Source organism: Camelus ferus, chromosome 8, assembly GCF_009834535.1.
Source record: "Camelus ferus isolate YT-003-E chromosome 8, BCGSAC_Cfer_1.0, whole genome shotgun sequence".
NCBI lineage: Eukaryota > Metazoa > Chordata > Mammalia > Artiodactyla > Camelidae > Camelus > Camelus ferus.
The window spans coordinates 35,942,743-35,958,388 of record NC_045703.1 but is presented as its reverse complement, the minus strand read 5'-3'; the positions used below and the strand labels follow the sequence as shown (position 1 = coordinate 35,958,388).

At 38.9% G+C, this 15,646-nt stretch overlaps 1 protein-coding gene across 1 annotated transcript in view; it reads left to right on the top strand.

Annotated features, from left to right (window-relative positions):
* Positions 1-15,646, top strand: part of ROS1 (ROS proto-oncogene 1, receptor tyrosine kinase) — a 106,899-nt gene that overhangs the window by 13,679 nt on the left and 77,574 nt on the right. Inside the window, 3 exon segments of the mRNA XM_032484769.1 lie at positions 175-235; positions 12,056-12,204; positions 12,859-12,997. Coding sequence (XP_032340660.1) covers positions 175-235; positions 12,056-12,204; positions 12,859-12,997 — 349 coding nt within the window.

Below are 15,646 nucleotides of genomic sequence, written 5' to 3'. Positions count from 1 at the left end.
AAGGGTATTGTTCTAATCCCGCTAGCAAATGGGAACTTCTAAGTATTACAGTTGAAATACTTGATATACAGGTAAACTTATGTATCAGACTTTCATATTTCAAAATTCAGTTGAAGCTTATCAGCAAAAGCAGTACAAAGGCTGCACTGACTGGCATGCTACTGTCTTCCGCAGCGAGAATCCTGCGAGGTCGGCTGCAGCAGTGGGGAAGGTGCATACGAAGAGGAAGTGTTAGGTAAGCAGATGCATGCAACTGTTATTGAAAATAGTCCACACCACTTGAGGCACTTGTGCTACTGTAGGGCAGTGAGCCACCTCTTAAAATTTCTGTTCGTCTATGTCTCAGTATGATCTATCTATACGATATTGAATATATATATATATATTTCAGTAACTTAGAATGTGAAAGCCATTTTGATAGAGATTCAGCAAGACTCTTCTTTCAGAGCAAAATATGGGAACCAGCACATGACATGTTCTGTGGATGCAATCACTTCTGTCTTAACTACAGGGACAAATGTGAATCCTGAGCACCTTGATGTCAGGAAATGCCACTGTTTTAATGAACTGAAAATGTAGAAGCATTTTATTTAATGCACAGTTCATTACTCAGCTAACAGGTATGCAGTAGAATGCCTACTCCAAGTATGGTGCCCTACAAGACTCTGGGAAATCTGCAGAATGTGTAGAAGTTACACTTCTCAGTGTTAGATTTCGAGTCAATGAAGAGCTTGGGTGTTTATGTCTCTATCTCCCTCTGCCTTATTTCAGAGCAGACTGAGTGTGTCTCAGAGACTTTGCCAGAGCGTGTTAATTCTCTAGTGGTTTCTGAAGGACCAACACGTTGATAAGTTGCAGCTTGTTTCCTCTCACCGAGAGACAGATTATTCTTTCCAGAACAAGAGATGATTGGCTCTACCATAAGTTGTATCCCTTGTTTCAGTGGCTTGCTCCTTGCTCTCAGTGGCTGGTGGAAATTAGAAGGAGGAGCATGCCCTGTTATCCTGATTTGCTTCTGCCCTTTAGTGACCCACAAAAGACCCTCCTTGACATTTCTGTAGCGAGGTAGTGATGTTACATTTTTTTCTCTCTGTGTAGCAGAAGTTAGCTGTGTTTTCCATACTGTGAACTGAGGTTCCCCAAGGTATCACATCTGCCTCACAGGGAGGTGTGGAGCATTTTAAATATGGAGGGAAACACAAGGGTAGTAGACATCTGTTGGACATCGCTGGAACTACTAGCTAGAGATAGTTGACAGTATAAACAGTGGATTGCATTACGTTTCTTTCTATAATAGCATATCTTTGTAATGCTATTTTCTTGGTGTTGCTGTGATAAAAAGCAAGTATAAGAAACTCAGTGTGGAACAGGAAATGAGGATGGTGGTGCCCAATCTGATCACAATATTTGAGAAGTTCTGCAGTGCCCAAAAGGCACCCGGATCCCATTCATAGGCAATTATTTTTATTTAAGGATGAAATAAATATGTTACCTTGTCTTTCAATTTATTTGTTTTCCCAAACATCTAAGTTAATAGGACATGCATACTTAAGTTATAATGTTTAATACATGGAACTGTTAGGTGATTCTTTTGGTCGAGGAAGTCATGAAAAAATTATGGAGAAACTAAAGATGCCATAACTGAGAAAGTTTGGGAAACTCTGATTTACATCATTTTCTTGTATTCTGAAATTATACTGCCAACTTAATTATACAATTCTGTTAGAATACAAGTGTAATCAGTACTTTATTTCAAATTTCTCATTGGCTATGGATCATTGTCTACGTACTACTAACAAATGAGTTGTACCAACTCCAAATATATGGCATTCGTGCTTACAGATTGTATCTTTGATTTGTTGTAATGAATCCTTTTGCCTGTATGCTTAAGACCCTGTTTGTCTCTAACATCTGGTGCTGGTCTGTTTGTCTGTGGATCTGCTATATTATTCTATTTCATATATACTCCATGCCCCTTTTCCACATGGTGAGAATGATAATTATTAGGAATATATTAAAATAAAAAGTTACTATTTATTAGGCATTGATGAGTCAGACACAGTTCTAAGTAATATATAGCTTTCAGCTCTTTACGTCCTCAGAAGTATAAACATTATAATCATCATTTGACAGATGAGAAAAATGAGGCACAAGCTGTAAAAGCTTCTTTGGGGCTGCATAGCCAGAGAGGGATGTAACTTGAATTTTAACCCAGTTCTCTCATTCCAGAGCCTGTTCTTATCCACTCTGCTATGTACTGAAAGTAGTATATAGCTCAGGTTAGCTTCTTTTTCTCATTTGGTTCACTCCTGCCTTGATATTTCAGAATAAACCTGTCTTACCTCTGTTTTTCAATATGCATCACCATGGCTTTGAAACATGTCTTTATTTAACTATAAAATTTGCATTTACTTGTACTTATCTAATTCTAGTCCCTATTGCCCAGTTCTTAATTTACATCTTTTCTGATGCCTACTGGTCCTTCTTCCTTGCTCTGCTGACAACTCTATCTTTGAACTCTTTAAGGATCCCACAGCTATTCCAAGCCCTGATATTAAGCATCTCACACCATAAAATGGGGAAAGTAGAACTGTGCTTTACCTGTACAGTTATAATACTCAAAAGTGAACCCTAAGTGGAAGAATCAGCAGAGAAGTGCTCTGCTAAGCCTCTCTGTGGGCTAAACTCTCAGATTATAATGGCTTTATTTTTTCTGGGTCACAGAGTATTTTTGTAGTGTGGACTTTAATTACTTCAGAGTCAGTTAGTTCAGATTCAGTATCAGTAGTGATTAGAATTATGTCAACTTTTCTTTTAACTGGAAAGAGATCATGGGAATATGTATTTAATCATTTAAGCTCCTCAAAAAATTTACCATGCTTTCTGAACCAGGGTAGATTCTTTTCTATAAAAGAAAGTGTATCCTCTAAGTTTAGACAGAGATGCCTCCTTTTGCCACTTCCATGTAGTACTTGAAGTCCCAGCCAGAGCAACTAGACAAGAAAAAGGCATCTAAATTTGATGGATTCAACAAAAGGCATCCAAATTTGAAAGGAGGAAGTAAAAATTTTCTTTGCAGATGATATCTTATACACAGAAAACCCTAAAGATACCACAAAATACTCTGTTAGAACTAATAAACAAATTCAGGAAAATAGCACTTGAAAATCAGGTGCATTTCTATACACTAATAATGAGCCATCTGAAAAGGAAACTAGGAAACAATTTCATTTAACAATGGCTTCAAGAAGAGTAAAATACTTAGAATTAACTTAACCAAAGAGGTAAAGGACTTGTAAAATGAAAACTACAAAACATTTCTGAAAAAAAGAAGACAAATAAATGGAAAGACACCCCATATTCATGAATTGAAAGACTTGGTATATTGTCATGATGTCAATACTACCAAAGCAATCTAAAGATTTAATGCAATCCCTATCAAAATTCTGAAGATATTTTTACAAAATGAAAGAACCATCCTACTATTCACTTGGACTCTCAAGGGACCCCAAATCCTGAAAAGGAGAATAAAGTTGGAGGACTCGTACTTTCTGATTTCAGACTTTCTACAAAGCTACAGTAATCAAAACAGTGTGGTACTGGCACAAAAACAGACACATAGATCAATGGAACAGGACAGAAAGTCCAGAAATAAATCACACACTTGTGGCCAATTAATCTACAACAAAGGAGGCAAGAATATACAATAGAAAAGACAGTCTCTTCAATAAGTGTTTCTAGGAAAATTGGGCAGCTATATGTAAAAGAATGAAATTAGAATATTCTCTAACACCACATACAAAAATAAACTCAAAATGGATAAAGACCTAATGTAAGTCCAGATCCTATAAAATATAGGCAGAACACTCTTTGACATAAATTGCAGCAATATCTTTTTGGATCTGTTTCCTGGAGTAATGGAAATAAAAACAAATAAATGGGACTTAATTAAATGTAAAAGCTTTTGCACAGCAAAGGAAACCATAAGAAAACAAAAAGAAAACCTACAGAATGGGAGACAGTATTTGCAAATGATGCAACTGACAAAGGATGATTTCCAAAGTATACAAACGGCTAAATATCAAAACAAAAAATCCAATTAAAAAATGGGCAGATCTAAATAGAAATTTCTCCAAAGAAGACATACAGATGGCCAACAGTCACACGAAAAGATGCTCAATATTGTTAATTAATAGAGAAATGCAAATCAAAACTACAGTGAGGTATCACCTCACACTGGTCAGCATGGCCATCATCAAAAACTCTACGAAGAAATGTTGGAGAGGGTATGGAGAAAAAGGAACCCTTCTACATTGTTGGTAGGAATGTAAATTGGTGCAGCCACTATGGAGAACAGTATGGAGGTTTCTTAAAAAACTAGAAATAGAGTTATCATATGCTCCAGCAATCATACTCCTGGGCACATATCTGAAGAAAACTCTAATTCAAAAAGATACATTCACCCCAGTGTTCATAGCAGCAGTATTTACAACAGCCAAGACACAGAAGTAACCTAAATGTCCATTAACAGATGACTGGATAAAGAAATTATGGTTTTATATATATATATATATGTGTGTGTGTGTGTGTGTGTGTGTGTGTGTGTGTGTGTGTGTGTGTGTATATATAAAACATATATATAAAATATATATACATTATATATATATTACTCAGCCATAAAAAAGAATGAAATAATGCCATTTGCAGCAACATGGATGGACCTAGAGATTATCATATTGAATGAAGTAAGTCAGAGAATGACAAATATCATGGTATCACTTATATGTGGAATCTAAAAGATGATACAAATGAACTTATCTACAAACCAGAAATAGACTCACAGACATAGAAAAAAATTTATGGTTACCAAAGGGGAAAGAGGTGGGGAGGGATAAATTAGGAGTTTGGGATTAACAGATATGCATTACTATATATAAAACAGATAACCAACAAAGGCTTTCTGAATAGCACAGGGAACTACATTCAATAACTTGTAATAACCTATAATGAAAAAAACTTGAAAAAGAAAAGATTTACGTATGTGTGTGTAACTGAATCACTTTGCTATACACCTGCATCTAACAAAACATTGTAAATCAACTATTCTTCAATAAAAAATTAAAATAAAAATATGCTCAACATTATTAGTCATTAGAGGAATGTAAATCAAGCCTACAATGAAATGACTTCAAACCCATTCAGACAGCTACTTAAAATAAAAAAAAGCAAAAAACCTCAGAAAATGAAAAGTGTTACCAAATGCAAGTTCCTGTGTGCAATGAGGCCAAAAAATACAAAATGTCAGAATTTGGAGCAGAGAAAGTTTTGTTGCTGGGCTAAGCAAGGTGAACTTGTGGCTCATGCCCCCAAAACCCTGGACCTCCCCAAAGGGTTTCAGCTGAGCACTTTTAAAGGCCAGCTGCAGGAGGGGCATTGCAGGCTGTGCACAATTCTCTGACTGGTTGATGGTGATCAGTCCTTAGACACCAGAAGGCCTGGGGGCTACGTGCTCATGATCATCAAACAGTGAATTTCTTCCATTTGGTGGTGGCTTTTTAGCATCTGAGGAGACATGCATGATATTCTATTATCTAGGTACTTCAGATTATATATATATATATATATATATATATGTATAAAACAAGAGCTACTGGTCACTATATGTCTCCTTTTCTCTGCTAATATCTGATCTAAAGCAATTTTATTGTCTGAAAATTTAATAGTTACAAAAGAGGAGACCTTGAGGTCCTAAGGTTGCAGCTGCCATCTGCCAGCAGACGCTGCTTTGGGAATGGCTGGTGGCATCCCAAGTATGACACAGCTCAGAAAATTAGAGTTCTCAATAATACAGGAACATGTCTGAAATCACATCCACAATGGTCCCTAGTTTTACCGTGGATGTCTGAACCACGGCTAGTCTATTCTGACTTTCAAATGCATTCCTCTCCTCAAGGCCAAAGCAGATGTACAATGCATGTCCAAAAGGCCTTATATAAAGTAGGCCCCCATGGTCAGTAAAGTTTAACTCAAACCATGTATAAGACAGAATGACTTCCCCATACCTCAGTATGTGCAGATTTTTCCATCATTTCCCCTTCTGATTACCAATCTTTCGATAGAAAGCATTGATGATCAAAATATCTGTCCCTTGATGCTAGGGTGGTGGCTCTTGCCCCAGGTTCAGATCATGTCCCTTGGTGCTAGGTCTCCTTTATATTTGCCTAGTTATTCCTGTTGGGGGAATAGTAATCAGATATTATGAACAGGCTCAGAGGTATGTTAATGGGAAAATAATTTACAGGCCATACATTTTATCACTTATACCTGGTTGTTACACAAACATTGTATATGTGGTTCTAGCAATAGACTTAAGCAAGCATTTTTTACATCATGAGCAGTTATACTCTGTGGCAATTCCATTAGAGAATTCCTAAACATTGGGGGCAGTATTGATAGGGAGACAAACATTTGGTAAAAAATTCAATTAGAAAACATAGATTAAAAGTCAGAAATATTTCAGACAAAACCAAAAAATTATTACTGTATTCATCAGTTCACTCAGTCCTATGTAATTAATCCTTTTTACTAACAGTTTTATGAAATTAGAGTTTTCATTAGACTTTTAAAATCTCTTACCCAGCTTAGCAGTATGATTTAAAAGAAACCTGTACTTGTCAAAAAGTCCTTTTTATGAATCTCCTTGAAGATGAAACAGTTTTGCAAAGCATCAGCTTAACTGTCTATGAATGACAAAAGGGCAACATAAAAGATCTGATTACGTTGTTTTTGACAAAGAAGCTTAATCAAGTTGCTGTGACTTACATTTTAAGTTAACAATTAGAATTATGACTGATAGCATTATACCAGGACATGTTTAAAGTTCAGAAACTTTATATAATTTCTAGAATGTCCATATTAACAACGTTTATCCATACTGTATACTCCAAGGACACTTATCACTCATTTGACAATGTTTCATGTGCAGTTCAACACACCAATTGTTACGGAAACAACAGGGCAGCCAAGAAACAAGAACCACTTGGAGGGCTGGAGTACTCAGATGTATTCCACCGGCAGGCTCAGAGCGGCTTCTGCTCTGAAGCTCTGAGCACCTCCAAGACGTGCGCATGAGGTTTTATAGGGTAAAGTACAAGCTTGGGGTATTCGGCCAATAGGCATGGAACAGCTTTAGCAGCATCATTATCACAAAAGTGGAGGCAGGGAGGCAGGAAACCAACATTCCAAAGCCAGATATATATCTTTGAAAATCCAGCTGGCTACCAAAAAAAACATGAACAGCAAACCAACACTAATTAACTTAGATTTACGAGTTAGTCCAGCAGAACTCAGACCAGTATTCCGATACTTAGATTTGTGAATTATCTTGTTAGCCCAGCCCAGCTTTTCTTTCACATTCTTAGACTTGTGAGTCATCTTGTTAGCCCAGCCCAGCTTTTCCTTCACACAACCAATCCTAGTCAGTTCAATACCCCTCTCTGAGATGTCTCGGGGGCCCTCTGAAGCATCCCAAAGCCAGCTGAAGTCAAAAGAACTTTAATTCAAACTCAATAGGAAATTTGTTAAAAATATAAAATAATTTCACACAATCTGTTATCAGAAGCATTCTAAGTAAACTTGCTTTCTTAACAGAAAGGAACCAAATCTAGTCCTGCATCAGCCTACTTTTAATAACAAAATCCATTCACCTAATTAAGTTTAATCTAATCTCAGCCTGACCATGCACAGAACTCTTTTCTGGGGCTCCCTTTCTACAAACTTCCTACAACCTTCCATATCTATCCTAGTGTGTCCTTTATTTTTTCCCACCTAGAAACAGCCAGCTCTAAGATCAAACCATTTTCTTTTCCTTTAACAAAATGCAATTCCATTCCTCATACCTTTTTTTAAAAACTCAAAACCTGTATCCTACTTTCCTCCCGTCTACCAAAATATGTCATTATTTTAAGAAGTAGTAATTATTTTATTTATTATTATTTTATATTTATTATTTTAGTAGTAGTAATTATTTAAATTACATATATAAATTGGAATCCTCAACTCTTAAAAAAAATCTTACTTTATAGCGAATGTTTCAGGATCTTATTTTGTTTGGAAATGACCTAGCTATTCAACTACTCAATAAACTTCCATCGTTTAATTTAGCACGATTCTTTAATTTTAAAATACCAAATATCTAGAGAGATCATTTTTAAGTAGACATTCCTAAAACATAATTATTTCTAAAGAGTTCATCTAAAAGCTCTTATCTCATTTGCATTTAATTCACTTATAAGAATTTCATCATATTGCTAATTTTTTTCTTTCTGCTGACAAACTCTGCAACAGAAACAACATGAACCTACTGACATTCAGAAAACCTAGGTACAGTAAAAGATATGTCTGTATTGATTATTCCAACAAGCTTAAGCTAGCTTTAATATCAGATATCAATTTAACATTGAATGTTTCCCAGATCACATGAACCTGAAATTTGTTCTGTCTGGCTTCTCCTATACTTAGAAGTATTTAATTTGTAAGCACTTACGTTTAAGTCAATTAAACAGAGCTCATTTGCAAGTTAATTTTTAATATAAAGACAGAAACAGAGAGCTCACAGTTTTTCTGACTGAGTTAAAAAAAAATCTTTTTTTTCCCCTTGAGAGCTCAGGTAGATCATTTACATCTCAAAGGACAGGAAAAGAAATGCAAATTCCTCCTCTAACTGCTTTTACAAAACCCAACCATCCTGGCTATTTTCGGGGAATTTTTTTCCAGTTCCCAAATATCCACTTCAGTTTAAAGAAATAACAGTAATAGACAATTTTATATATGTATTTTATCATTTATATATATAAATATATAAAATCATTTGATCACATTCACATGCCTCACTTTCAGCAAGACCAGGAAGACATAACAGGATTTGGACTCAGGCACTGAGACAGGCAGGCAGACAGGCAGGCAGAAAGACAGACAGACAGACAGACAGACACACACACACACACACACACACACACACACACACACACACACACACACGCCTCGCCAAAATAAAAGCCAAAGTAATTGCAAAAGGCCCGCTTTGATATAATAGCAGAGCCATTAGGGGCCATTATTCTCCAGATTTCAGGGAGTACTGAGCCCACACAGTGTTATGTTAAAAAATATATTTTTTAATTTATCTCTTAGTTTTACAAAATATACTCTAGGGAAAATATAAAATGGAACAGAGCTCTGATCATCCATACTTAATTATTCATGGCCGATGTTTATCAAATATCAAGCAAACAATTCAAAACTGTCTCTCAGGGTCACAATTCCCTAGCCCCAAAAGGCAGGTTCCCAATCAATGCACCATCAATCCAAAAGGGGAGAACTCCAACCAAAGCCCCATCAGAGATGAAACTGAATGAATGTCTAAGACTAGTTCTAAAAGGGAAAATCCCAACTGTTGTAGGCAAAGCCAGCGCAATAGGGAAGGATACCCTGGTGTCATCACACTTGACCCCTGTTACCAAAGATATCTCAACAGGCCAGTGCAAGTACTGACACACACACACACAAGAAACAACACACTTGGTGGTCCCACAAACAAAAGATCTGATAAGATGTAGCCCCAGAATTGCACTTCCACTCCCAAATGTAGGCTTCCAGAGTGGCCAGGCTCCTGAAAAAGAATGGACTCAGAGTGGCTCCCAGTGAGCCCAGAATGGTTCACTTCCTGGAAAGGAATGCGCCCAGATGCAGTGAGTAGGGTTTTCCTGTCCTGCACAAGCCTGAGTGGCTCACCTTAAAAGAAGACACACAAAACACAAACAACTAATAAGCTGTGGTTGCACAGACAGACAATCAGAAGAGGTGTAATCTAAAAATTCCACTTTCACCCCAGACAGAAGCCTCCAAACAGACTGACCCAGTTCTTGAAAGAGAATGGACCCAGAGTGGCTTGCAATGAGCCCGGAGCCCACTTCCCAATGGAAATGAGCCCAGATTGAGTGGAGAGAATGCCCAGCCTGCATGAGCTGAAGCTACTCACCCCCAGGCGACACCAAGTGTGGACAGCAGCTCTAGACGTTTCTCGGCTCCAAACAGCCTCGTACTGGCGTGGCCAGTGCCAGTCAGGGAGAGTTCCACCCTTCAGTTCCCCAGAGTGAAGTGGGCTCCAGCAGCTGCTGGGACCCAGGGAAGGGGCTGCACTGGCCTGGGTCTACCTGCCACGGACACAGACTCCTCCTGGGCTGACTTTGCCGAGATTGTTACCAAATGCAAGTTTGTGTATTCAAGGCACAGTGAAGCTAAACAATACCAAAATGACGGAGTTTGGATCAGAATAATGAGAACGGGTGGTTCATGCCCCAAACTCCGAACTCGTCAAAGGGTTTCAGGTGAGCCTTTTTAAAGGCTAGCTGAGGGACAGGCCTCCCAAGGTGTGTGATTAGCTGTGCACAATTCTCTGATTAGTTAATGGTGATCAGTCCTTAGACATCAGAAGGCCTGGAGGCTATGTGCTCATGATCATCAAGCAGTTAATTTCTTCCACTTGGTGGTGGTGTATAGCATCTGAAAAACGCAGGAAATACATGTGAGATACAATTATCTGGTTACTCCAGAGAGGAGCTGCAGGAGAATATGGGGGAGGGGTCTGTCCTGGGAAGGACTATAGGGTCCTGCTCAGTTACAAAACTGTTGACAAGGATGTGGAGAAATTGGAACCCTGTGCACTGCTGGTGGGAATGTAAAATGGTATAGCTCCTGTGGAAAATGTCATGGTGATTCCTCAAAAAAAATTAAAGATAGAATTACTATATGATCCAGCAATTCCACTTTTGGGTATATACTCAAAAGAACTGAAGGCAGAGTCTCAAAGAGATATTTATACACCCATATTATACTCCCATATTGAATTCACAATCGCTAAAACCTGGAAACAAGCCAAATGTCCACTGACAGATGAATGGATAAGCAAAAGGCAATATACACATACAATGGAATATTATTCTGACTTAGAAGGGAAGGAAATTCTGACATATTCTACAGCATGAATAAATTTCGAGGACATTATGCTAAATGAAATAAGCCAGTCACAAAAAGACAAATACCATTTGATTCCACTTGTATGAGGTATTTTAAAGTAGTTAAAATTATAGAGACAGAATGTAGCATGGTGGTTGCCCAGGGAAGGGGAAAGAGAGCGGGAGTTATTGTTCAATGGTTAGTTTCAGTTTTGCAAGAAGAAAAGAGTTCTGGAGATGGATGGTGGTGATGGTTGCAACAATATAAATGTACTTAATACCACTGAACTGTAGACTTAAAAATAGTTAAGATAGTAAATTTTATGCCATGTATATTTTACCACAATACAAAATTCCAGAAAAACAAGCAAGCTAAAGCATTAAATTAGCACGATTTTGGAAAATAGAAAAAATAAAGATACTTTCATCCCAGTAGTACATACCATTCAGAATTCCAGTCCCTTATACAGTGCCTGAGAAGTAGCACCAATGACTATGCGTACCAACTATAATGTCGCTACTGCTCAGAAGCCATGAGATATTTCACAATAAAAAACAGCTGAACATAGAATCCTTTAAAGTACAATTACTTGCACATATAAAAACAGTGTGTTGACAAGATGGGCAATAGCTGTAGATCTATAGTGTAAAATTTTTAAAATGTCTTGGGATACATGCCCTGGGGCAATGGAGGGTTCTGTTGTCCCAGACATGCCCTTGGTACCCATCCCAGTAGCCTATAAAGAAGTGGAACCATAAGAGAAAACCGGACAGTCTCAGAATGCTCCCTGTTACCTGCCCGCAAAAATACTCTATCTTCAAAGATAACAGTGTATTCTGTGGGGGGAAAAGGTTGCCAGGCCAACTGGCTGATTTAAAAAAAAAATAAACTAATTAAAATTACGTGCATCAGATATGGTTCCGGTGAATTATTGAGGCAAAATGTATCAAGAGGGTGCTGATGGCACTAGATGAGGCAGGCACACTCTCTCCTGCCTTGACAGACAGGGGGCATGGGGAATGAAATCTTGCTTTCTCCTCAGAAAATGCAGACTTCCCCACTGCACCCTTTGCTTCTTCCATTGGAAGCCACAGTGTGACACTGCGATGGAAATCTGCCAACATCTCTGGAGTGAAATACATCATTCAGTGGAAGTATGCACAACTCCGTGGAAGCTGGACTTACACTGAGGTATGAAACACTGCCAGTGGACCTAAACAGAGACTTTTTCTTCAAGTTACTACAAGTGCCAAATTACTACATATAATATATGTATAGAGACCTTCGAGAGAAGATTCAGACAGAAAATGAGTGGTTGGATTACATGAACTTTGTCTCCACTACTCTTTATGCTAAACCTTTTAATCTTGAGGAAAACATATCATTGGACATGTATATTATTTCTTCAGCACAGTATCACATAAGCAACTACTCATACCACTTGTCATTATCTGCCCATCCCATTTAAAATGGTTCCACCTGGGATGAGGGGCAGGGAGGTCAGCCAGGATGGTCCCTTTTAAGAAAAGCATGAGCAAGTTCAGAGAAAAAGAGTCCCAAGACACCACGTATATTAACATGGAAAAATTAAAGCTTTGAAGTAAATGCCAAATGACTGAATGCATAATTTTGCAGTTTGGAAGAAGGAAAGAATTTCTGTGTGAATTATGTAGAATGATGTTGAGATGGCCCACCTCCAAGCTCCAGGCCTCCATTTCATCCGATCTGGCAGGCCCTGGGTCACCCCGTATCCCAAGGCCATCCATCATCTACAAACGAATCTGTGCTCTTAAGTATACGGTGGTGAATCTATAAATGCTGATTTCTGATCTCTCATTGACCTAGGCTGTGTCCAAGCTCTCCTACGTGGTGGAGACCCTGCATCCATTCACTGAATATATTTTTCGAGTGGTTTGGATCTTCACAGCCCAGCTGCAACTGTATTCCCCACCAAGCCCCAGTTACAGGACCCATTCTTATGGAGGTATGGCATGCTTAAGAAATAAGGGATTATCCCAAAGCTTCAGTTTAGTTTGTTTTTATGTTAAACAATGAAATACATTTAGTCCTTCTTTAATGGATCCATCCAACAACAGAATACCTAACTAGGTGCTAAGTGGTGTTCTAGGTGCTCACCCTATCTCTGGGATCAAAGCAAAACCCTCTGCTCTTGGGGAGCCCACATACTGGGGGAGGAGAAATAGTCTAAGCTGGAAACCTAATAACTGAGGAAAGTATATTCTAAGTGGGAAGACGCAGGGAGCTATGGTAAAACGAATGTTTTGAGCAGGGTCTGCCCTTTAAAAACGGAGAGTCTTTCAAATAAGGTGGTCAGAATAAGCCTCAGTAAGCAGTTAGGAGTTATGGAAGGTTTTAAAGATGAGCAATTGCTTTGAGTGCTCCTTCAAAAGATCATTTTGGCGATTACACATAGAAAGGATTGAAGGAATGAGAGAGACTGGAAAGTAACAGAGAGAGAGACCAGCTAGGAGGTTGTTATAATACCTAAACATTTGATTATAGATAATTTTTAAAAATATCACATACATTGGAGTGTTTTCTGATTTCTTCTTTCAAAGATGTGACTTCTTTACCAGGAAAAAAATTTAAGCCTAGAGCCTTTGAGGGAGGTGAATACCTGGGGCAGAGACTCAGGAAAGGTTGCCTGGTGCCCTCCCCCTCAGACTTAGCTGAGGGGACTTGGGAGGGTTTATTCTAGATGTTAGATGTCCCTACCCCTCAGTTCCAGACATTCAGCTGTGCGCAGAGACCCTCACGCTGAACTAAGCCTTAGACCTATGCATAGCTGGACAACTGATGGTGCTGGTGGGGGCATTTTCTGTCCTCCCTGATTCATGTCCTCTTCTTGCTTATCAGATGCTAGGATGTGTGTGGCCACCCCTGCTGATTATTCTCTGGCCATCCTTAGAACCTCAGGTCAGACATGGGCCATGTTTGAAATGCTCCAGATCAGAGTAGAATCCGTGGATTCTTTGTTCAGAGCAATGCTGCATGTACTCCAACAGCGGTGGAACATTTTCCAGTGCTGGAGGGTCCAGGGCGCATGACTAGTCAAGTCAAAATAATGAAGAAGTCAAATTTTGCTTTCCATTTCTGGGCCTTTCTGTGGATATGCAAGCCCACATACCCTCCAGGCAGGCCAGACCCTGTACTGAAGGTTCTTCCCATGGATAGCACCTCACGCTTCAAGTTTCTCTTACTTTTATAGCCACATTAAAACTTACGAAGTTATCTGTTTTGTGCTCCATTACTTCATGGCTCTGTTCTCTTTTAGCTATGGGAAATATATAATTTTAGATGGTATTATTGCCTTTTAATTGGAGCCCTTAACTGGAGCCCTTATGAAGATAACTTCTTAATCAGGTGGAATGGTTATAGGCAAGGAATACCTTGCTTAACCTGACCAGCCTTTCACGGAAGATTTTTGTGGGAGGAGATTTGGACAATAATCACAGCTTGTCATGTAGGTGGCACCTAATGTCTTTGAAGTGGAGCAGATGATATCTGGACATTGACCTAAAGAGTTAGGTTTTCTGACATCCTGATTCTAATTCAGTGGGAGATGTTTCTTTCTTCCCTGTTCACCAGGGTGACTGAGTACATGGAGCAGGGGACTGATGCCATGATGTCTGTGTTTGCCAAAGATCGGTCTGAGGGTAGGGGCAGAACCGTATCACAGAAAGGCTGAGATATCAATGCAGAGACCTTTTTAAAACTCATCCAGGGTGAGGGCTGAACTGTCTCATTTCTCCCGACTCTAATGAGTCAGGGGTGAGGCAGAGCATTTGCCAAAATTGTTCAGAGGGAGAGAAGTCTGCTGAAGAGCAAAGTGACACCACAGTCCTTTCTACAAAAAGAGGAAATAAACAGGTGTGGTTTCTGGGCATGGGAGATACGGAAAGCAGTATTCTTGGGGTGGAAGAAGGACTGTTAGATCATTTGTTTTCCTTTCTGTTCTTTGCCACTTAGGTAGCTCCTGAAGTCTAAGGGTGAGTGCTTAGTTAGTTAAAGCATGCTCCTTTAATTCCCTGCAAGGCACAGTCCTCCTGGATTCCAGGGGACCTTGGGAGCTGGGGAAAGGAAGGCAGAGCCTGGGTCAGCAGTGCTGAGGCCAGCAGGGGTGAAGTGGACTGTTCTAATTCAGGCTTATCTAAATCCCTATCTTTAGCTGGAACTAGTCTGGCCACGGCACTCTAGTGAGGGAAGAGGCCCCAGGACTTCTTTCAACTCTTGTTAATCATTGACTCCAGTTCTGTTACAGATTCTGTTCTCCTTACTAGCCTGGTTCCATCCTACGTTTCAAGTCATTTAGATCTCTAGAGATTTTTGACAACTTTTTTTTATGGAACATGTATCCTATTTGCACACTTCCACATTTAATTTTACTGCATAAATTAGAAGTGAGGAAAATAATGTTTGAAAGCCTCCCTTAGGAAAGTAGCCAACTGGTGTCATTTAGGGGTTGGGAGTTGCAATTCATAGATATATTACCACCTTCTCTCTATCTCACACTTATTATTGTGAATATTAACAAAAATATTTCATGCATGCCAAGTTTTCAAAAAAGAAGACTTTTTCCCCATCCTCTCTGCATTTTCCCCTGTGCATTTTC